Genomic DNA, 25251 nt, shown 5'->3' on the forward strand with positions numbered 1-25251 from the left:
ATTACAATATTACACTCATCTTATTAGGTCAAATAATTTTAACTTCTCCAACCAGCCGTATCATCATCATCATAGTACTCCATGGATAATAAGGAAGAAGAGGAGAGCAGGTGACAAGCGGGATGAGTAAATGAAATACCTTCCCTTTACCTCAGTCGCCGTTTATCATCTCCAATTGAGTATATTCTTCGTGCAATTCAATCCCTTGACGACCTGAGGTCAGTAAGTTCTTCATCTTGTTCAGTTAATTATTCTTTTGTTCAAGGCTTCAAACGTACACAATCATGACCGAATCAACTATTTGATTTTGTTTCCAACTGTTTGTAAGTTAGTGATTGCATAATAGTAGACTGATATGTAAAATTTATGAAACTTAACCATAAAATTTTGTCAAATTTCTTGATTTAATTCTTAATTAGGGCATAATTCATGTTTTGATGTTGATTTTGTACTTGAAGTTATGGTGGATTTGATTCTTATTTTCATGAATCCCTAAACTGATTCATGTTTGGTCCAACATTTGAAATTGCAACTTTTTATTTGGGATTTTTGTTTTTGAACCTCTTGTTTAGCAAATTATATTTTTATAAACAAGAGCTCGGCTGTTTTGAGTTATATTTAGAGTTCAGTTCGTTAATTTTATGGTTTAGAAAACGAGTAATGGACACTAGGAAGTAGCCTAAGGATATAATGGTAAAATTGTAACTTTCCTTTCTTTTTCTCCTAACTAGGGAACACATAAAATGTAGATTTTCCTTTCCTTTCATTAAACTAGGGAACACGAAACAAAATCACATATTTTCCTTTCCTTTCTCTTCTAGTTTCCTTTTTTTTCTTTTCCCTCTTTAAATGAAACTCTGGAACAAAGTGTTAATGTTGTTGGGCCCTTTCTCAACTCCAATTGCCCTCCACTTAAGAGCTAAGAGTCCAAATCCGATTCACATCGCTTAAAGTGGATCCTAGTAACCCGACCCAACGAACTTTCTGGCGCATGGACCAAAATTTCCCGATCCTGATCCTTTCTCGACATCCAGCCAGAATCTGTCTAGATCACTACTCTGTGCAGATGAAAGACACGTTCTACATGTTAGAAATCAGGCCCAAACTCGCATAATAAACACATGATATAAACTAACTTGGTTGAATCCTTTTATTGTTTTAATCAGAAAACAAAACACACCATTTACATTAATTACCTAACCATCTATTTATACTAAACACAATCAAATCAACCTAACTCAAACTTAATCTAAATAAATAAATAAAGAAATGCAATTAAAAAAATATAAACAAATTCCAACAGTGGCCCTACTAATTTAAACAAATTAATAACTAATCACCAACTACTATCATTTAATTTTATTTTATTTTTTGAATTTTGAACTATTTTTTTTATATCTTTCAGAAATATCGGCTCACATTCTCCCCCCTAACTCTAAACTTGTACCTCCTAGACCATGAATTCCCAACAAGACCTGGCTTTGATCCATCGCAACGGTTCATTATCGCGTTGACTATTTGATAGAATCAATATTTTTTACCGCTCGTTCGAGTTCAGAAACCACCCAAAACATTGATGTTTTGACACCTGATGACTCAATAAGCTGCGATCAGGCCCGGCCCATGGGCTAGCCAAATAAGGCAATGGTTGTTAGTAAATAAAATGTCAATCGCTTTGGTCTTGTAGGTCATGTATTAGAATAGTATCGGAATGTTTTGTAATGTTGTAAACTCATGAGTGTACTTATACGGTGTATAAGTCTTACACGACGCATAAGTTATGCGCCGTATAACCCACTTATACGGCGTATAAGTCCCAAACTCACATATATATATAGAGAGAGGTTGTATGGCATTTGAGTTTAGAGCTTTTTTGTCCAACTTTTACTTGTTCTATAAATTTTCATATCATATTGTACTTCATTAATATTGAAATATATGAGAAATAGAGAGAATATAATGAGTAATCTTGTTGTTTTCGATCACGTTTAGTGATTCCGCACCTTCACGTTGATTCTAAATATCGATCTACTTCTTGTTCACGACACGAACACGTTCCTACATGTGGTATCAGAGCTTTGGTGCTCGATATCAGAAGAAAATACAAGAACTACTCGTTTCACGTCAAGAATCGATCTATTTCTCAATTTGTTAAAACTTCGTTCCGGATTCATTAAAGTAAAATCATGTCCAAAAACTTAGAGATTGTTCTTTTTTATGTTTAAAGATAAAGTCTGGAAAGTTTCGTTGGATTTCAAGTTTGTTTACTTGCTTAAACATATAAAATCCGAATCCGATTGCACCAAAATCTTCGTTTTGATATTGGGAACATTTCTGGAAAACTTCGTGTAATTTCGAGCTCGTTTGATAGGTCAAACGTCGAAAAACGTTAAATCTTTTTAGCTGGTTGGACTTATACGCCCTAAAGACTTATACGCCATTAGGACTTATACGTTGGACTCATACGGTTCTAAGTACTTATGCGTTGCTAAAATCTTATGGTGTCTCGGGAGAGAACTACGGGAAAGAGGCCGAGAACTGTAGACGAGGATGAGGACGAAGTTGATGAAGAGGAGGCAGTGCAGATTGTGCTCAGACGTTCACGAAGAGAACGGACAGGTATGGGTTCCGGAGCTGGAGAATCTTCGAGGCTGGTACGTTTTGCTCCACCTGCCTTGTCTGGTATGTCTCTTATTCCTTCCACAGCACAGGTTACTGCTGTCGAGACGTCGGCCCCAGCAATTGTGTCTCTACCACCCCAACCGCTTAATCCACCGGTGGTAGTTGCACGATTTGTTGAGTCGACCATCACTACTACTGCAGGGTTACCAAGTGTACCACCTGCGGTCACTTCTGCTGCTGATGTCCCGCCAACTCCAACGCCTACTTCAGATTCCGAGAGGATTACATCACTAGAGCGGATTGTTGCTGATCAGACAAAGACCATTCAAAGCCTAGTGGAATCCAATCAACTACAAGCAGCCCTCCTGGTTGAACACGGTAAAGTTATAGATGCCTTCAAGGCATTCTTGGCATCTCAGGGGGAGAAGACTTGTAGGGGAGATGAGTTGAGGACGAAACGGAGAGAAGATCATGACGATGATCCCAATGCACCGGAAGGTGCAGGTGGTGAGCTGCCAAGAACCTCTCAGGCTCTTGGGGCTTCCACAGCTGAGGGGGAGTCTACAAATGCAGCTGGTGACGACGTGGTAGCGGTTGATGATGATGCTGATGTTGAAGATGTTATCGACGCATTGAAAGAGTTGGATGAGGAGGATGATGAGTTTATGATTGAAGATGATGTGCTGCCAGTTGATGAGATCGAGAGGATTGGAGAGCAGATTACGGTTGAAAACGTGTTAGAGGAAGGGGAGATTGTTGATGACTCCGTGGAACACGAGATTCCGGAGGTTGAGAGACCAGAGTTGGGTGATGAGAACGCGGAGGAAGATGCTGAGTGGGAGGAACAACCGAAATGGAAGGAGGGTTGTGCCCACTGGTTCGTAAAGACGAAGAAGCCGACGGTCCCTAAGATGTTCAGAAAAAGTTACAATATTAAGGGATACGCGGAAGCCAAGAAAGGTATTATCTGCTGGTTATACGACGAGCAGCTGCGGCTCTTCGTGATCAAGAGATACGATGGCATTCAGTACTTCCAGAGAAAGTTGAGATCTCTAAACACACTGCCAGAATGTGAAGTAAAAGATTTAGCCAGATTGGGATTGATAGACAGAAGTGAAGACAACATGGCTAGAATCATTGCGAAGATCGTGTGGAAAGAGTGCGTTAAAGAGAAAAAGTTTGAGCTACTGAAACCACAAAAGGGGAAACTTGTCGAAGACAAGGATAGAGGTCTGAGAGTTGATGGAAAACCTTGGATGGTCATGAAATACAAACCGATCCGGTGCCTTAAAGAAGTACCGATGAAGTTCATGCCCAAGGACGTGCTCAAAGATCTAAAATGGTGGTTCGTGGATTGTGAGACAGCTGAGGCGGTAATGGAAGATGAGGATGAACAAGAAGTACTTCGGGTTTACGACCCGATGCATCTTGTTAATCTATCGCAGGCTGATCTGAAAGTGCTCAACGAGAAGAAGATCTTCTACATTCCTGCTTGGAAGGATCAAGCTAGGAAATATCAACGGGTGGTGTCGGTATGTGTTAGAGAAGGGGCGCATGCGTAGAGATGCAAGATTACAAGACTCAAGATTTGAAGATCAAGATATGAAGCTACTGCCAAGGGGGAGTCTGTTGGTACATGTGTGTCAGTAGTTCATAGTCTAGCATTTGTAATCGAATCTGTAATGCAATTATGTTTTGATTATGTTTATATTTGTAACACGCGAAGTTGTCAACAAGTTCGCTCTGGCGAACTTGTTGAATCAGCGAAGTTATTGACAACTTCGCCTATGGCGAAGTTGTCATGTTTATATACTGTTTCAGCCGAAACAGTTAGAGTTGGTCGTTTAGGGTTTTCGTTTCAGCTGTTCACTTCGTGTGTTACGTGTCATTGTCTGTAATAGTGACCTCGGGTCACGTGTTTGTTATCAATATAACGTGTTTGGCTTATTGCTTGTGTGTTCGATCTCTACATACTCTACACTCGTATCTACCTACGCAGGGATTCCGCACCTGTGTTGTTAGCGACATCCCGTGTACGATCCGTCCGGGAACTAACAAGTGGTATCAGAGCCTTAGGCTCTTACGCTATGGTTCGAGATCTGCGTTTTGGTGTTTTTGGCACGTTTCTGTGCGTTTCTGGCCGAACAGTTCTTCAGGCGAAGTTATTGTTCATCAGGCGAAGTTGCCGTCACTGTTCGTAGGGTTTCAGCGAAGATATAAGGTCAGGCGAAGTTATGAACAGGTGAAGTTGACTTTAGGCGAAGTTGACTTCTCGGCGAAGTTATGGCCAGGCGAAGTTATAGCCAGGCGATGTTAACTTTCGGCGAAGTTAACGAGATTAAAAAAAAAAAAAAAGTATTTTGGAATTTTCCGTCTGTATGGCCAGGTGTACACGATTATTGTGAGACCGAAGATGTTGTTCCGTCAACGAGTGATCTTGTTATCTTTTGGTTTTACGTGTGAAAAAATACGTGTCAACTCTGATTTGGAGTTGAGGTTGTGAATGGGTTATTGTTTGAAACTGGATAGTGACACATATTCGGGTGTTTGTGGGAAAGGAAATTGTTGTTGTTCGTGGTGACCAACCGAAGAAAGTCAAATTGAACTGAAGGTTTTTCGTCATTACTGGATTGCGATCAGAGCATATTATTTATGTTATCTTCAAGGCGTTCGAGAATTGGATCCTGAAACGTGATGCTTATTTATTAGAGTGAAGATTCTGGAACAAGTTAGATTTAACCAGGAATTAAAGTGTTTATGTTCCTGATCGTTATCCCTGGTGATTGAAGATGCTTCAGATTTTTTAATGGTCATGTGTTTGATTCTGTCAGGGTGGTTTTGTGATGAAATTGATCACTTGATGTTGAGTAGTTGAAGATTAAACCTTATCATATGCCGACGAGTTGGTGAAGTTGTGGAGGATGCCCAACTTCATGTGTTGGTGAAGTCAGATGGACTCACGTGATTGGTTGAGATGATCTATTGGCACGGGGATGCATGCATTACAAAGACCTCAATCGTTATAGTCGGAGAAGCTTACACTGAAGGGGAGATCTGATATGGAAGACGCTGGGTGATTGGTAGATTTGTGAAGCTACAGGACATTTTCAGACACGGCTGGTTGACTGCAAACAGAAGATCATCAGTTAAGAGGGAGTCTGTTGGTGCATGTTTTGTAACAGATGATCTTTCGTGTTTGTTAGAATTGAGAGCAACGGTCAAAGGGGAGACTGTTGGTGCATTTTGTGACCGTCGCTATGCAATTCAGACCAGCGGAACGCCACAGGCGAAGTTAGCACAACTTCGCCTTAGGCGAAGTTATCACAACTTCGCCATAGGCGAAGTTAGCACAACTTCGCCTACTGAAGCCCAGGCCCGTGAATGTTTGGTCTATATATTGTTGTGTCATGTTTAGTTTTAGAGGAATCTAGAAATCAGTGTGTGTTTGAGCAGCTTGGAAAATGATATATATACTGATTGTGTGTGCTTAACTAGTGAAGTTATTAGGCTTAAAAGGCTTTAGAACAGTCATTGTATGTCATGGTAATTTTTATGGTGCGTAAAAGTGTATGTGATACTAACTTAAACTACTCGAATTTACGTGGAAACTCCTTAAGAGTTTTGTATGTCTTCATACATATCTTTTCGAAGGATAGGCAGAAAAGCAACTACCCAGTCATACACGAGCCCGTGAGTGTTCTGATTCCCGTGAAGAAAGCATTTCAAGACACTGCAGTGATCCAGATTCGGGACTTGCAGTGGTTTAGTACTCCGAAGTCAATAAGAATGTTTGGTTTAAAAAAAAAAAAAAAAAAAAAAAATTATTATACATGTATATTTTTTTAGTACTTATGAGACATAGTAACAATCAAGACTTCTCAATTCTGGAGTAAGAAGAGAACGGGAAGCAGACAACGAGTATATACAAGTTAATCAGACACTATGGGTCGAAGTCAATTCGGGGTGACTTGGGTATAGCCAAATACGCTTTGAGAATAGATAGAAGACATCATTATCTCTGAGTTGTTGCCCACTTAAAATTTTGAGCTTAACTGAACCTTAATCCGTATCACAGAAACGATGAAAACCATTTAAGTTATTTACATGCTTACAACCTGTTTCTCTATGTCATAATACAGCTAAACACGGATCCAAGTGACAGTCACATAGTTAGTATGATTCCTGTTGGGATCTTGTCTAAAACGTAGTGGTCCCTGACTAGACTGAAATTTGATCCCTTATTTCGTTAAAATTTTATAAGTTTTTCTATTTTTGTAGTTATATTAATTTATCGTTGGTTACTGGGTCTTGATCATATTTGTTTAACTCTTTTTGGAAACTTCTAATGTTAAGTGCAAGATTCTTCAAACTTAAAGGGCTGATTTTGAAATTACGGGCGAAGTTGTTGAATTCGGCGAAGTTGTGCTTAACTTCGCCTAGGCGAAGTTAAGCGTAACTTCGCCTGAACCAACTCTGCCCTATATAAGGCTTTTAAAACTGGAACAGTTCATTATTGTCAAAACCACAGCGAACTTATTTTCAGAGCATAGTTCCGGCGATCTTATCATCCTTTTCGTTTTCGATCTTTGTGTTTCCAGTTTCTATTATACTCGTGGTATGTGTTGTCAATATCATTCCCAAACTTACTCGTTCGTTATAGTTTTACCCGGTTCGAGACCTCGGGTCGTCGAACCTTCAAAACCAAGTCTTTCACCTTTGTGTTACGTGTTCATGGACGAGCTTTACGTCTTAACACCATTACTATATGTTGTTCTTCACTGCTGGATCGTCAAATCGGTCCGAAAACATCGGATCATTGCCTTATGAATCTGAACAGTCGCCGTTTCAGATTCGGCGAAGTTATGGTTTAGGCGAAGTTATCCACAACTTCGCCTGTGGCTTAATTTCGCCTAAGGCGAAGTTAATCGCAACTTCGCCTGAAGCTTAATTTCGCCTGTGGCGAAGTTATCCGTAACTTCGCCTTGAACTCAAGTTCGCCTGAGGCGATGTTGTGCCAAGGCGAAGTTATCATCAACTTCGCCTATACCAATACACTTAACAGTTTTTAGAAGAACTAACAGATGAAGCGAAGTTGTTCCCAACTTCGCCTCACCTTTAAGTTCGCCTGTACAGGTTTAATCACAACTTCGCACGTGGTACAAAGCGAACTTGTGAGTTGCTTAACTGTTCTCTAACTTGTTTTGTTTTGTGCAGATATGGCTGCTGTTGGAGGTGCTGGTGGTGACGACGGTGATGATCAACGACAATTCTTTCCAGCCCATAACCAGTACATCACTTTAGATCCAGACGCACGAGGCGTAGAAGACTACAGGGAGATTATCACGTTTCTCCAGCGATCAAGAGTCTTTCATGCGATCACAAATACACGGCCCATTTCTCTGCCTAACATTGAAGACTTTTGGCAGACAGTGTACTATGATTGCAGGCCTGAGCCTCCGGTGATGCGAGCAACCGTAAATGGTCATGACATACAGTTTTCCTCGGAAGATATACGGTTGGCTCTGCAGTTCGGTGAAGAAACAAGAGATGACCCAACGGAGTTCGTAGCTCCTTTCCGTGATGGAGCTTATTTGAGGATGGGTTATTCGGGTCCGCTGGGGGACTCGCAGAGGAGGAAAGGGTTTTTGCTGGATCAATGGCGCTTCCTGATGCATGTATTGATTGTATGCATGTCCGGCAGGAAGGCAGGAACAGATGGGATGGGCGCGACGATGCAGTCAGCCATGATAGCGCTGACTTACAACCGCCGATATTCTTTTAGTCAGCTGATATTCTACGAGATCGATCGTCAGAGAAGGGCTGTGGCGCGCGAGCGATTCACTATGTATCCTCGTTTCTTACAGATGATTTTGAATCATGTCGCTCCGTCGCTACCGCAGAGACGCCCGATTAGATACGTCGAATGCGTGACGAAACGTATCTTTGCTCAGTGCCGCACTTCGAGCACTCGTAGCAAGCCTGAGCTGCGTCCCAGGCATACTCCATTATTCGGGTATCTCATCAATCCGGAGTATGTTCCTGCAGGAGGGGACGAGTTCAGAGACCCGCAACCACATTAGGCGGCAGCACCACATGCTGTATCAGCTGCGCCTGTTGTATCTACTGTTGCCTCTGCTGCTGTGCCAGCTGCGGTATCTCCTGCTGTGTCTACTGCTGAAGACGTTGATCTTGATGCTGCCTTTGGCGGACATGGTTTGTTTGATATGGATGTCTCGGGTCCTCAGTTTATGGATGTTACTAGAGCAGTTACTTCGGTAGCTGACTCCGATCTAGACGAAACGTTTGCTGAAGCGAGACGACTTATGGTGTCTCGGGAGAGAACTACGGGAAAGAGGCCGAGAACTGTAGACGAGGATGAGGACGAAGTTGATGAAGAGGAGGCAGTGCAGATTGTGCTCAGACGTTCACGAAGAGAACGGACAGGTATGGGTTCCGGAGCTGGAGAATCTTCGAGGCTGGTACGTTTTGCTCCACCTGCCTTGTCTGGTATGTCTCTTATTCCTTCCACAGCACAGGTTACTGCTGTCGAGACGTCGGCCCCAGCAATTGTGTCTCTACCACCCCAACCGCTTAATCCACCGGTGGTAGTTGCACGATTTGTTGAGTCGACCATCACTACTACTGCAGGGTTACCAAGTGTACCACCTGCGGTCACTTCTGCTGCTGATGTCCCGCCAACTCCAACGCCTACTTCAGATTCCGAGAGGATTACATCACTAGAGCGGATTGTTGCTGATCAGACAAAGACCATTCAAAGCCTAGTGGAATCCAATCAACTACAAGCAGCCCTCCTGGTTGAACACGGTAAAGTTATAGATGCCTTCAAGGCATTCTTGGCATCTCAGGGGGAGAAGACTTGTAGGGGAGATGAGTTGAGGACGAAACGGAGAGAAGATCATGACGATGATCCCAATGCACCGGAAGGTGCAGGTGGTGAGCTGCCAAGAACCTCTCAGGCTCTTGGGGCTTCCACAGCTGAGGGGGAGTCTACAAATGCAGCTGGTGACGACGTGGTAGCGGTTGATGATGATGCTGATGTTGAAGATGTTATCGACGCATTGAAAGAGTTGGATGAGGAGGATGATGAGTTTATGATTGAAGATGATGTGCTGCTAGTTGATGAGATCGAGAGGATTGGAGAGCAGATTACGGTTGAAAACGTGTTAGGGGAAGGGGAGATTGTTGATGACTCCGTGGAACACGAGATTCCGGAGGTTGAGAGACCAGAGTTGGGTGATGAGAACGCGGAGGAAGATGCTGAGTGGGAGGAACAACCGAAATGGAAGGAGGGTTGTGCCCACTGGTTCGTAAAGACGAAGAAGCCGACGGTCCCTAAGATGTTCAGAAAAAGTTACAATATTAAGGGATACGCGGAAGCCAAGAAAGGTATTATCTGCTGGTTATACGACGAGCAGCTGCGGCTCTTCGTGATCAAGAGATAAGATGGCATTCAGTACTTCCAGAGAAAGTTGAGATCTCTAAACACACTGCCAGAATGTGAAGTAAAAGATTTAGCCAGATTGGGATTGATAAACAGAAGTGAAGACAACATGGCTAGAATCATTGCGAAGATCGTGTGGAAAGAGTGCGTTAAAGAGAAAAAGTTTGAGCTACTGAAACCACAAAAGGGGAAACTTGTCGAAGACAAGGATAGAGGTCTGAGAGTTGATGGAAAACCTTGGATGGTCATGAAATACAAACCGATCTGGTGCCTTAAAGAAGTACCGATGAAGTTCATGCCCAAGGACGTGCTCAAAGATCTAAAATGGTGGTTCGTGGATTGTGAGACAGCTGAGGCGGTAATGGAAGATGAGGATGAACAAGAAGTACTTCGGGTTTACGACCCGATGCATCTTGTTAATCTATCGCAGGCTGATCTGAAAGTGCTCAACGAGAAGAAGATCTTCTACATTCCTGCTTGGAAGGATCAAGCTAGGAAATATCAACGGGTGGTGTCGGTATGTGTTAGAGAAGGGGCGCATGCGTAGAGATGCAAGATTACAAGACTCAAGATTTGAAGATCAAGATATGAAGCTACTGCCAAGGGGGAGTCTGTTGGTACATGTGTGTCAGTAGTTCATAGTCTAGCATTTGTAATCGAATCTGTAATGCAATTATGTTTTGATTATGTTTATATTTGTAACACGCGAAGTTGTCAACAAGTTCGCTCTGGCGAACTTGTTGAATCAGCGAAGTTATTGACAACTTCGCCTATGGCGAAGTTGTCATGTTTATATACTGTTTCAGCCGAAACAGTTAGAGTTGGTCGTTTAGGGTTTTCGTTTCAGCTGTTCACTTCGTGTGTTACGTGTCATTGTCTGTAATAGTGACCTCGGGTCACGTGTTTGTTATCAATATAACGTGTTTGGCTTATTGCTTGTGTGTTCGATCTCTACATACTCTACACTCGTATCTACCTACGCAGGGATTCCGCACCTGCGTTGTTAGCGACATCCCGTGTACGATCCGTCCGGGAACCTACAAACTTACCTGGACCAAACCTAATACGTGACACATAATGAGAAAAATGGTTATTCTTGCATTTTAGTGCTCTCCTATAATTCTTAATGTACCATTTTTGAACCCTCAAAACTTGTCGATCCATGATTTTCGCTCCCTCTTCTGTGGCTTTGTCGATTTCGGTGGCGATCCACTATCTACTTCCTCCACAGGCCTGCTAACATTCCTACGATGTGGCGACTCAAGTACCATATTATGATCCTCCTCCGTTACCACTTCCTCTTCCTTTTCTTCTTCTGGTGACGTTTTGATCTCCATTGTTGGCTTTCCCATGATTAGTGTTTCTAAATATATAAGATCGCCAACAGGGTCAAATTCTGCTTGTTCGTCAAAAACTGGTAAACCCACCAATTCATCACCAAACTCATCCTCCCAAGATGGTACATGCTCATTCTCTTCGTCATCTTCCATCTGGTCAAGTGGCTCCTCAACGGCATCTTCTCTCAACTCCGTGTAATCAGGTAGCTCCAACTCCATCTCTTCTATCACTCCCTCATCATTATTATTCCAGAATTCATCATCTGTTTCATAGACGGCTTCCTTCTCCTTGTAAGAAAAACTCTCATTTTGAATTCTAACACTTATCTCGTCTAACCTAGCTTCGATTTCCTCTATCTTACGGAGTCTTTCTCTTTCGATCAACTTATCAAGCCTGACTTCCAATTATTTAATCTTTTGGAATCAAACATGTTCCTCTTGTTCGGCTCTTTCCAACATCATCTCTTTCCAACATCTTCGATATAAAATACTCCTAAACTGACTCGATCTATTAAACATATTAACTAGACTCGATAAAATAAAACACAAGCTAAATTATCCTAAACACGACTAAACACGCTTAATCTAAGACACGAACTCACAAGACACACCACAAATCAAGACACAAAAAGACCAATTAATCAATTAAGTTCAATCAATGCTAGTTTCGCCATCGCCTAAGTATCCCCGACAGCAGCGCCAAAAACTTGATGTGCGAAACGGTCTATAAAAACCTAACCTAACTTAGACACTCTAGTTTTAAATTTATAAATCTAGACTCTCCTAATGCTAGACCACTAGATAGGCAAGTGTACCTATCGACTGTAGTAAAGCCTAATGAAGTCCGGATGTCGAACCCACATGACACTAGCGACACCTAAACTAGACTCTGACTAATAACTTAAATAAATTGATTTTATTGATTTTTTTTTTAATTATTAACTATAAATTAAATAATATTTAAACTAAAACTGACATGAACAAATCGGTTTAGAACTCAAATAGGGAGAACAACTACCTAGGTAAGGAATCCTACTAGTCAACTCGTAAACTCTCGGAATTGGATTTATGATTGGTACCATATTCTAAGAATATGAAACTTAAGGAATAACTAAAATAAGCCTGATCACCTCCCGGTCTCACCCCTAAGAACCCTAAATATCATGTAAGCTCAACGGTTAAATGGTTCGGATCACCTCCCGGTCTCACCTTGCCTAACTATGCTAAGGTACCCAAAGATTAAATTACCTCCCGGTCTCTCTAATCACAAAACACCCTAAGGCGTAAAGGGGTATTCTATTGAATTCGGTTATAACTCGGATCTGTAAGAATCTAAAGTAGTAGGGTAACTCACTCCCGTGCAATCACTACCCAAACCCGCAAAAGACCAAAACAGACGACACTTAATTACCTCCCGGTCTCTCAAGTGACAGGATATAAGGTATCTCTAAATTCTCAATTTCCGTTCCTATGGAATACGTTAACTATATACCATAAACTAGTTGTGAACACATAGTAAACAACCTAATATGCATCCATACATGAAAGACATTCACAAAGACGCATATGGAACAAGATAATAAATTAATACCAAATACGCATATGCATCATAGCCAAATAAAATAAAAACTTTACCAAAACATGAACCAATCAATAATAATCCAAAACCAAAAGTAAAACGAGTCTAAAAAGTATTCACACAAACTCAGGCGGCATAAAAGTTTAGCCAACCATAATAATCGATGAAACAAGAATAAAAAATAAAGTGCGGTTAATCGAAAAAGAAATAAATATAGTTGAGCTACTAGCCTGTAAGCTTAAATTAATTGATCTGTGTGCCTGCCTGCTTCTTTAATTTGATTCACACCGTAGACTTTTTTGACGTGCTTGCCTAAGTGCTTGCTTGAACAATTATTAGTACTTCTTGAAATTTGACGTGGACTTTGTAGACTTACGTGCTTGCGAGCTACCCCTTTTCAATATTGTCTTTCAAACTCCACTGCCAACCATAGGGGTGCCCCCTGCTCAATTTCCTTTTTCTTTCTACAGTAGGGTTAATACCCCCCAATAAAAACTAATGTTGGGTCCAAAAGTCTAGCCCAAACTAAAACTGATCCATCTTGTTGATTGATGAGCCCATTAAAAGTTGATATCCATCTCTAGTACGTTAAACTTGCCTACCACAACATGAAAATATTAGTTTACTTAATTCAATTAACTTTTCATATATGTCAATAAAGGCTAAGAATTTATTTTTATAAATTAACGACATATATTGTTTTTGATATAAATTATTATTGTTTTTGTTTAAACAAATAAAGATAACTACATTTCTAAATCAAATGTGACAATTAAAATAAATCTTTAGAAAATGCATAGGTTAAATAGACATGTCTACCCGAACTCGTATCTAGTAAATAAAATTTCTTATTTTAGCTCGTTATCTTTTGAATCCTTAAAACTTCACATATAAACCATCAAATAATAATAATTGATAAAAACACGGCTCAAAAGTACCTAAAAGTGTAGGAAATATTTATATAATAATATGTATATTTTTTACCACATCAAATATCCCCACACTTAAACATTTTTCGTCCCTGAAAAAATATTTTGCAATGGAATCATAATTCGAAACTGATTTTTAAAACATATAGGTTATCTTTTAAGCACAGAAAAACGCAAAAACTGCGATTGCCGATATTGTTGTCCACTTAAACCCAGCCACTAGCCTGTCAAGCCCCCAATTGCATTAAGCGTTTTAAGTTCAAAAACCACGGCTACACCTACCCCATCTCAGACAAAGAGAGCTAGAAAAACTAGAGTCAAAGCAGACTGGTTTGACAAATCACCATAAGCCAAGGACTCGTTGATGGTACTAAGTAGATGCACTCGGTGAAATTTGATGGATGAATGGTCATGTGCAGGTAGTACGAGCATACCCTAAATATTATTGGACTTTGTCCTATATATTCCTAATTTGATATTTATTGACTAAGAACCTTCGAGCCCCAATAGTGTATCCTCAGAGTCACTATCCCCTTGGTAACACGTAAACTCTAAGTCCCGTCTAGTATGTGCATCTTTGGCCTCTTTTTCTATTTTTGAGAATGCTTCTTTGGCATTTTACAATACATAACTTTCTCTTTCTTTTGCTTTTCGGACCAATTTTTGGAATACTCATAACTTTCATAACATACTTTTTTTTCATTTTTTTTTCAATTTTTTTTCTCTCTTTTTTTTTCATTTTTTTTATATCACCCTAAAATATATAACTATTTCTAAGCTCGTAAAAAGATGGACATGTGGTGGTGTGCTGGTTTGAGTGCATCTAAGTCTTACCATCTCAAAGTTTTTAAATTATGGTAATCCTCCCTAAGCATCGAAATTCGGTTTCACCGTTTTTCAAATTATTAGATATATAAAATATGCTAAAGAGGACTATCAAAGCTAGTTGGGCCTACCGACACATCCCAAGTTTAGTGCGTTATCTTTTATTTAATCTCATATATAATAGTAGTTTTAAAAACCAAGCTTAAATTTTTCTATCATTTACCATTATTTGCAAAAAAATTTGTTAAATTTTTGGGACATTTTTTTTGAATATTTTTTTTAAACTCTTTTTTATTACTATTTGTTTAAAATTTTTGAAATTTTTTTTATATATATAAAAACGCCAGTTTCCCATCCCCACACTTAAATGTCACATTGTCCTCAATGAGACAGGAAAAAGACAAAAATTAAAGCACATTCAAATATAAGTAAAGTGGAACAGACTCCCCTGTTAAATATGACGATATTGCCTTGCGAGTCGTGTCCCATGTCCTCCAATTCGAACGAAAGCCTCATACTTCAGTGCTCTCTACCAAGCTGTCACTTACGAACGAACGCGGCAATCAATCAACAAATGACCTCCCCACACTTGAATCAAACCATGTACCATCAAACTTTCACAAGCAATCCTGGGGCAACCTGAAAGAAAACCAAGAAACAGCCAGCACAAGAAAGCAAGAAACACCAAAAATAAAAATAAAATAAAAACATACTACCGGGTTGCCTCCCGGTAAGCGCTAAGTTTACAGAAGAGTCTTCAGCCAGACTCGCTCCCGAAATCTTAATCAGGAGGCTTTTCTTTTATCCAACCCCGATCTAACCCGTTTAGTTCCACCATTCCAACATATTTAATTAGATAACACATAGTGAAACCCAAAAGTAATTTAAAACATTCAAACGGGTCGGACCACCAATACTTAAACTTACCTGGACCAAACCTAATACGTGACACATAATGAGAAAAATGGTTATTCTTGCATTTTAGTGCTCTCCTATAATTCTTAATGTACCATTTTTGAACCCTCAAAACTTGTCGATCCAAGATTTTCGCTCCCTCTTCTGTGGCTTTGTCGATTTCGGTGGCGATCCACTATCTACTTCCTCCACAGGCCTGCTAACATTCCTACGATGTGGCGACTCAAGTACCATATTATGATCCTCCTCCGTTACCACTTCCTCTTCCTTTTCTTCTTCTGGTGACGTTTTGATCTCCATTGTTGGCTTTCCCATGATTAGTGTTTCTAAATATATAAGATCGCCAACAGGGTCAAATTCTGCTTGTTCGTCAAAAACTGGTAAACCCACCAATTCATCACCAAACTCATCCTCCCAAGATGGTACATGCTTATTCTCTTCGTCATCTTCCATCTGGTCAAGTGGCTCCTCAACGGCATCTTCTCTCAACTCAGTGTAATCAGGTAGCTCCAACTCCATCTCTTCTATCACTCCCTCATCATTATTATTCCAGAATTCATCATCTGTTTCATAGACGGCTTCCTTCTCCTTGTAAGAAAAACTCTCATTTTGAATTCTAACACTTATCTCGTCTAACCTAGCTTCGATTTCCTCTATCTTACGGAGTCTTTCTCTTTCGATCAACTTATCAAGCCTGACTTCCAATTATTTAATCTTTTGGAATCTTTCATGTTCCTCTTGTTCGGCTCTTTCCAACATCATCTCTTTCCAACATCTTCGATATAAAATACTCCTAAACTGACTCGATCTATTAAACATATTAACTAGACTCGATAAAATAAAACACAAGCTAAATTATCCTAAACACGCTTAATCTAAGACACGAACTCACAAGACACACCACAAATCAAGACACAAAAAGACCAATTAATCAATTAAGTTCAATCAATGCTAGTTTCGCCATCGCCTAAGTATCCCCGACAGCAGCGCCAAAAACTTGATGTGCGAAACGGTCTATAAAAACCTAACCTAACTTAGACACTCTAGTTTTAAATTTATAAATCTAGACTCTCCTAATGCTAGACCACTAGATAGGCAAGTGTACCTATCGACTGTAGTAAAGCCTAATGAAGTCCGGATGTCGAACCCACATGACACTAGCGACACCTAAACTAGACTCTGACTAATAACTTAAATAAATTGATTTTATTGATTTTTTTTTTATTATTAACTATAAATTAAATAATATTTAAACTAAAACTGACATGAACAAATCGGTTTAGAACTCAAATAGGGAGAACAACTACCTAGGTAAGGAATCCTACTAGTCAACTCGTAAACTCTCGGAATTGGATTTATGATTGGTACCATATTCTAAGAATATGAAACTTAAGGAATAACTAAAATACGCTAGATCACCTCCCGGTCTCACCCCTAAGAACCCTAAATATCATGTAAGCTCAACGGTTAAATGGTTCGGATCACCTCCCGGTCTCACCTTGCCTAACTATGCTAAGGTACCCAAAGATTAAATTACCTCCCGGTCTCTCTAATCACAAAACACCCTAAGGCGTAAAGGGGTATTCTATTGAATTCGGTTATAACTCGGATCTGTAAGAATCTAAAGTAGTAGGGTAACTCACTCCCGTGCAATCACTACCCAAACCCGCAAAAGACCAAAACAGACGACACTTAATTACCTCCCGGTCTCTCAAGTGACAGGATATAAGGTATCTCTAAATTCTCAATTTCCGTTCCTATGGAATACGTTAACTATATACCATAAACTAGTTGTGAACACATAGTAAACAACCTAATATGCATCCATACATGAAAGACATTCACAAAGACGCATATGGAACAAGATAATAAATTAATACCAAATACGCATATGCATCATAGCCAAATAAAATAAAAACTTTACCAAATCATGAACCAATCAATAATAATCCAAAACCAAAAGTAAAACGAGTCTAAAAAGTATTCATCCAAACCCAGACGGTATAAAAGTTTAGCCAACCATAATAATCGATGAAACAAGAATAAAAAATAAAGTGCGGTTCATCGAAAAAGAAATAAATATAGTTGAGCTACTAGTCTGTAAGCTTAAATTAATTGATTTGTGTGTCTGCTTGCTTCTTTAATTTGATTCACACCGTAGACTTTTTTGACGTGCTTGCCTAAGTGCTTGCTTGAACAATTATTAATACTTCTTGAAATTTGCCGTGGACTTTGTAGACCTACGTGCTTGCGAGCTAACCCTTTTCAATATTGTCTTTCAAACTCCACTGCCAACCATAGGGGTGCCTCCTGCTCAATTTCCGTTTTTTTTCTACAGTAGGGTTAATACCCCCCAATAAAAACTAATGTTGGGTCCAAAAGTCTAGCCCAAACTAAAACTGATCCATCTTGTTGATTGATGAGCCCATTAAAAATTGATATCCATCTCTAGTACGTTAAACTTGTCTGCCACAACATGAAAATATTAGTTTACTTAATTCAATTAACTTTTCATATATGTCAATAAAGGCCAAGAATTTATTTTTATAAATTAACGACATATATTGTTTTTGATATAAATTATTATTGTTTTTGTTTAAACAAATAAAGATAACTACATTTCTAAATCAAATGTGACAATTAAAATAAATCTTTAGAAAATGCATAGGTTAAATTGACATGTCTACCCGAACTCGTATCTAGTAAATAAAATTTCTTATTTTAGCTCGTTATCTTTTGAAACCTTAAAACTTCACATATGAACCATCAAATAATAATAATTGATAAAAACATGGCTCAAAAGTACCTAGTAGTGTAGGAAATATTTATATAATAATATGTATATTTTTGACCACTTCAATTGTAATGTAAAAAAGTTTGAATGTTTGAAATTTATGTGAAAAGATCCAAATCTAAGTTATATTATTGGATCATTAAGAAAAAGGACTCATCCAATCAAGTTAGTGTTGAAAATGGGCCATGTTCTGAAAGTTCGGATAACAATGTCATTCCAGTCAAATCAGAAAGTTCAAATTATTCAACGGATTTACATGTCAGTTCTCGAAGTTCAGATAGCAAGAGTTCTGATTTAACGAATATGCCTAGAGATTCTGAAACTGTTGAATTGAGGGGGAGAATTATTGAAGATGACATAATTATCATGAACGGATCAGCAACACCATATTTGATCTTTAATGCCCTACGGATCACTTCCTCATTTACTACTATGCCCTGTTCAGCCACCTTTAAAGTAATCACAGTCCACTTCTTTTCTTTTTTGGCATTCACCCAAAACTGCTCAATCCACGAGTCATGAACTTCTGGATCAGCTGATATGGCATATGATAGTGGACATTCTCGTAGTCCCTTGATTATAGAAATGAACACCTTGTATTTTGTCTTCCTTGGAAGCTCTAAGGAACACGAGTTGTAATGATGCTACAAAAGATACAATAGAATCATAAGTGTTGATAATTGAGTATTAAAAGTAAGATTATAAACTAATTAAAAAAAACAAAAGATAAAATTTAAAGTTATGTTAAAAAATTAAAGTAAAAAATAAAATAAAAAAATAAAAGTAGAATTAAAATTAAAGGTGAAAATTAAAATTAAAACTAAAACTTTATAAAGTTTGAAAGAACATGTTTGAAGTTGGTGTGTGGAATATGTCCTAAGTATTATGTAATCGAATCGAATGACAGAGGAACACATCATGGTTTGTATATCAACGCATAAAAATTTTCAAGTCTCATATAATCGAATCGAATTGTGAGTAAAGTTAGTTTGAAAGAAACTGTGATTTTTCAAAGCTGTTAAGTATAAGCTAATCGAATCGAATGTGGTTTCAATCTAATCGAATCATATATTAATCTAATCCAATGTAAATTCGATTAGAATGATATGTGAGAGGATTAGATTAGAGTCCAAGTAATGAAAACTGTTAACATATGCCAGATCTAATCGAATTGAATGGTGATTCGATTAGATTAGAATTTGATGCCATATGTAGAACAAAATTACCTCTGTAGAACAAAATTACGTGTTAGTTATAAATTCTTAACGTACATATGATGCCATAGACAAAAGGAAAAGATAGTAAAAAAAAGCGAATTCAGACAAGTTGAAGAAGCTAAAAAATGACTTATCTCCCCTTGGGACATATAAAGGTTCAGATGAAAATAACACCACAACAGAATTGTGTACAACAAAAGCAGGGGCGGACCTAGTGCCACGGCACAAGGTCGGCCGTACCTGTAAATTTTTTACTTTGTTTATATGTTATATTCCCAATCGACCCCTGTAAAATTTTGACACCGACTCTGTAAGATACTAAGGAAAGGTTAAGGAAGAAGAATAGAATGCACGAAATAAATTATTGCCATAAAATTTCCAACGGATGTGGACTTTGGAGTTGTAGCGGGAAGTAATTATTGAGGAGATAAGAAGATGATGATAAAAAATATTATATTAAATGCAATGAGGAAAGTGAATATGGTGCTGTAACGCGTCTAAGTTTAGATGGAAAACCTATCAAAACTACGTAGTTTTGATTAAAAATAACCCATAACAAATGTATTCCCTAATTCCTACCATGGATCAAGCTAGGTCTCCCACTCATCGTCTCCCACATCATCAATCTGCAAAAAGTTTTTCAAAGTTTTTATTTGTCTATCGCAATTGGTTGTGGCAATCAATCAATTTTTTCAATAGATTTAATTATTGTCTGATGATTATCAAGTACTTCCTAATATGTGATTCGCATTGTTTTTAACAATTCTATCAAAATCAGGTCTTAACTGATCTAATGTTTTCTTACTTTACTTATTTTTTCTTGTAATCATGCAACTTTGTTTGCTTTTAGATTCTTCCTTACCAATTGATTGTCATCTCACAACAAAATTGTGTTTAATGTCGATTGCACATGATCCGGTGTAGGTTACGTGTATTCCGTCATTCCGATGTCAATTACGTGTGCCGGTTTGTGTTCGATCGATGCCGCATTACGCGCACTCCAGCACAGGGCTTTGCGTGTACCAAATAAATTGTGGTCACTTGAAGTTAAATAAATATATTGCCATGAAAAATCAAAAGAAAAAAGAAAGAACTTTTTTGTCTTGAGGATGAGTTCAAACTTTTTTCCATGTAACTAGAAAATTGGTATGCTTGAATGATTTTAGTATTAAACTGATTGTATGTTATAAATCTTTTGAAATTGTAGATAGAAATGAAAAAAAAAATAGGTAACACAATTGAAGATGTGAATTTAATCAATTGCAATAAATCAAAGCTATGGAATAATTGCAGTTGATCCATGGTAGGAATTAGGGAATAAATTAGTTATGAGTTGTTTTTAATCTTTTGATGGATTTTTCGTCTAAGCTTAGACGCGTTGCAGCACTGTATTCACTTTCCCCTTTACAAATTCGTTATTTCATTTCATTTTGACTTTTTCCTTTTTCTTTCGAACGGTGATTTTCACAGTTAAGTTATCTCACTGCGCGAACGCGTCCCTCCCCGCCACCCCACTCAGGCCAACTATCTTGACATGATCGCCAATATCTTGACATTATCGGGATCCACGCTGGCATCCGAGTTTGGCTTGGCGTTCCCGGTAAAACCCAGTTGGCTCACCACGCCCGAAGGCACGACAGGTTTTAATGCTCTGGTAAAATCCGGTCGGAATCAGGATTCAAACCCGGGACATCCGGGTCATCCATCATGTTCTGGCCATTGGGGCGGCAACCCCGCTGGTTTCCTTTTATTATTTATAAACATGTTAACCTTTTATTTTAATAGAAATTAAAAATAGACTTATAATGAATACTTATTTTTACTTGGTTACGTTATTATACAAAGCTTTGTATTTTTTAAATTTGTCCAAATTATTTGATTTTTATTTATTTCCTTTTGTCATGTTGTTGTCTTATTTTTATTTTTGATAGCGTATGTGTGTGTATATATATATATATAATCCATCACTTATGGTAGGATGTTTGAGTTTTTCAGTGGAAATCCAAGTTTCCACATGTGTCACTTTTGATGGGTTATGACAATGAAAGATTTGAGCTAGACCTTGTGTAAGGTAGCCAGTTCGAATCCCACGCCCTCCCAAGTTTTCATCCCACGTGTGTTACGCCAAAGACTTCTACTCTTGTGGCAGCACAACGACTGTTAAGTGGCAGCCGATATGATTTATTCGAGGGAACATCGAAGCAAAAACTATGAAGCCAGTGGGTCCGTTAAGACAACATAGTTTGGCAGACTGGGGCAACGAAACTCTCAAAAATTTCTGACCCTCTGAAAGTTTTTTCCGGGTGTCCGCCACGGTCAACAAATCACTAAAATCGTGTTGTTGCATTTGAACTTATGTAGATAAAAAAATAATCGATAGTCAAAATGCTCCAGAAAACTGTTATGGCTAAAAGGAAACAGCAACACACGATTTTATTGATTTGTTGACAGTGGCGAACCAGAAAAAATTTGTAGAGGGTTGGAAATTTTTGATCGTTTCGTTGCCCCAATCTGCCAAACTATGTTGTTTTAACGGGCCCACACTGGCTTCATAGTTTTTGCTTAGGTGTTCCCCCAAATAAATAATACTGTCGGCTGCCACTTGACAGTCGTTGTGCTGCCACAAGAGTAGAAGTCTTTCGAAAATAACAAAGAAATTTAAAAGGATTTTTTAAATATAACGAAAATAGCAAGAAAGAAGACAAGGTTGTGATATGACAAAGAGCTTAGCTTCATACCATCCAAAACACAAGTCTTTGCATAAAGGCACATCTGCTCAAAACTATTGTGATGAGAATGGTATTATCACTTTCCCTGGAATTGTCACCACCATCCAGCTACTTCTCTAATTCAACATCATCCTACCGAATCCCACTCTCTCATTTGCCATACCAGAGCCCATTCTCGCTCTCTCTACCGATTCGGATCTCTTTCTCCATCCCACACACTAATGGTATCATGTTTGGTGATGGGCAACAATTGTCATTTCAATCAATTAAAGCTAAACTAATTATATTTAGGTTGTTTAAATTTTATAGTGTTTGGCTAATGTTTATATAAGCATATTACTAATAGAGGACACGGAAATTGCATAATTTACTAATTAAATTAGTATTTTAAAACACATTCAAACATCTTAATAATGAAAAATATAACAAACAGAATTTTCTTTTAGAACGAAGTTAGGGTTTCGGTGTATCGATGGAAACTTCTTACACGCGAGCTAGGAAGACTAAATATTTGTTTAAAACTCTTGTCATGAATGTTGTACGTTATAATCTTTTCCCCAATTTTCAGCCCCATAAATGTATCTTCTTCTTTTTCGCCTCTAACCACATCAATGACCGAGAAATTATAACCGCCTGACGGATACATCATCCCCGGGAATGCACCCAAAAGTTCATCAAGCTCTACTTGATAGTTGATAAACCACCCCGAGTGATCTCTCAACATCTCAAGCACATTCAGGTGTAAAGCATTTTCTTCATGGATCTTGTATACTAATAAATGTAGATGTCCTCTAGATCCCCCAAAATACATTGTCACTAATTCAGAAGAAATCGACCCTTGTGGCAAGGGCAACGTCTGCAGTTGTTCATCATCTAATTTAAAGTACAAGTGATTGCGATATAAGGGAGCCCAGTGAACAGCTCCATTCCAGTAAACTCCGTGGCGAAATAAGGGTTCACGGGCATAGAAGGATTCGACAGAAATCTTCCATTTCTTAGTAGATGATGAGTAGATTTGAATCTGAAACATATTTCCATGAGGCTCTAAAGAACGAATGCAGACAACTTTATAGAGAGCACAATCTGTTTGATGAAATGCGAGAGCCATAAAACAGATGGTTTTAAGAACTTTATAACCTCCAGAGATTGATGGGATGATGGCCAATTGCTTGGTGGTAGGATTAAATACATAATAACTAAGAGCACCTTTATGACCTTTAGGCCCTCTATCGGTAGAGCAAAGGAGTAACCCGTTACAAGATTGCACAATTCTAACAGTACCATGACTTTTAAAGTAGGAATAAAGATTACTAAAAGGAGGAGGTCTTGGGTTTTCAACATCAAACGGAACATATACATTGCGAGCAAAAAGACCAGGAGATTTTGAAACCTTATCATACCGGTTGATGAAACGTCTGTCACTCAAAAGCAATCGCCAGTGTTTAGATACAAATTTGAAACGAACAATGGAGACAGCAGGGAGCCGAAGAAAATTTTCGGTTAAAAGGTCTTCGTTGGAACCAATCAAAGTTCCAGGCTGAGTCAATTGATCATCCATGAAGAAGCGTTAGGGTTTAAGGGTTTTCTTGATTTTGCCTTTGGGGTTTTCATATATATATATATATATTTATTGTGGATGGATTCGTGGCATTTAATTAAAGAGGAGAAAGTAGGCTGGGCCGGGCCCAAGACGACAGACCTCAAAAGTACCCTTTTTTTTTTTTTTTTTTTTACAAAAGGTGTCCAATTTAGTTATCTTTAGTTTTAGATTAGGACTAATGCTGGTTAGTATTCAAAGATTTCGGAGATTCAAAGATTAAATAATTTCATTTGGTGATCTACTGAAAAGTTCGTTCTTCATTTATGCTTTATTATAAATTCTATCGTATGATAATGAAATAGTATTAATAATTTGTGAAGGTGTATAGTACTGGATTTTATATATATAGTTATTTTCCAATGCTTTACAATGTACTTTTGTATATCGCATTGCCCAGCACTTCTTCCTGCTCGTTGTCTACATCGCGAGCCTTGACTACCCTATTCTGTAACTTACCTTCTTTCGTCCGTCTACGAAGCTGTAAAAAAAGATAAAAGGCTGCTATCAAGTGGCATTCGTTTCGGTTTTTTGCCACGAGGTCTCTATGCTCATAGTTTTATAAATATACAGTATTTGTATCTCAACAATGTAAGGCCAATTTAGTGACTTGCGATATCAAATTACGAAACCCGTTACATATTTTATGGTCAAGTTAATAAGTTATGCCGACAAGGAAACCTGACACGAAACGAGAGCTTCGGGAACGCGCGTTTAGCTTCAACGGGAGATCTTCTAGTTTATTTGTGTTTAGCTATAAATAGAAAACTTGTTTTCATTTATGGTGTGTGTTTGTATGATGTAAATCACCACCCAAGGTGAAGAAACACTAATCGACCCCGGGCAGATTACGGACAATCTGGGGGTTAAATAGATGTTTCCCACGAGGATGAGGTCCAGCAAAGAAAGTTGTTCTTCAGGTGACCTGCAAAACAGACACCGTAAGCTCGTCACTGAGAAGGGGGGGTTCCTCCTTGTGACCACCCTCCGGCGTGAGAATCAGACTAGATTGCTCTGAATATAAGTGTATATTAAGAGATTGCTAGAGAAGATAAGATAATGAGATATTAGATGATGTCCTTACCATTCCAAGGTGTTGGAGTATTTATAGCCGAAGGTAGGTTTCCAAGAAGGTACAGCCGGCTGAATAGTATCCCTGTTCTACCAACAGTGGGCTACGCACAAGCCATGCTGGTTGGTGGATAGGCTGCGGCCGATAGTGACAAGGCCGGCTGTATATTGTTC

General features: G+C 38.6%; 1 protein-coding gene across 1 annotated transcript; it reads right to left on the bottom strand.

Moving 5' to 3' along the window:
- Positions 1 to 22593: 22593 nt before the first annotated feature.
- LOC143571787 (F-box protein At5g07610-like) lies at positions 22594 to 24099 on the bottom strand. The gene has a single exon (XM_077057121.1). It carries the CDS (start codon positions 23965 to 23967, stop codon positions 22852 to 22854), a length of 1116 nt encoding a protein of 371 aa, XP_076913236.1. The 5' UTR covers positions 23968 to 24099; the 3' UTR covers positions 22594 to 22851.
- Between the last annotated feature and the right edge of the window lie 1152 nt (positions 24100 to 25251).

The sequence above is a fragment of the Bidens hawaiensis genome, unplaced genomic scaffold (assembly GCF_021521415.1).
Source record: "Bidens hawaiensis isolate Kalapana, Puna unplaced genomic scaffold, B.hawaiensis_p1.1 tig00025581_1, whole genome shotgun sequence".
Taxonomy (NCBI): domain Eukaryota; kingdom Viridiplantae; phylum Streptophyta; class Magnoliopsida; order Asterales; family Asteraceae; genus Bidens; species Bidens hawaiensis.

Bases quoted from the DNA above. Each gene is read 5' to 3' on its own strand.
- LOC143571787 (XM_077057121.1), bottom strand. From the start codon at position 23,967: ATGGATGATCAATTGACTCAGCCTGGAACTTTGATTGGTTCCAACGAA.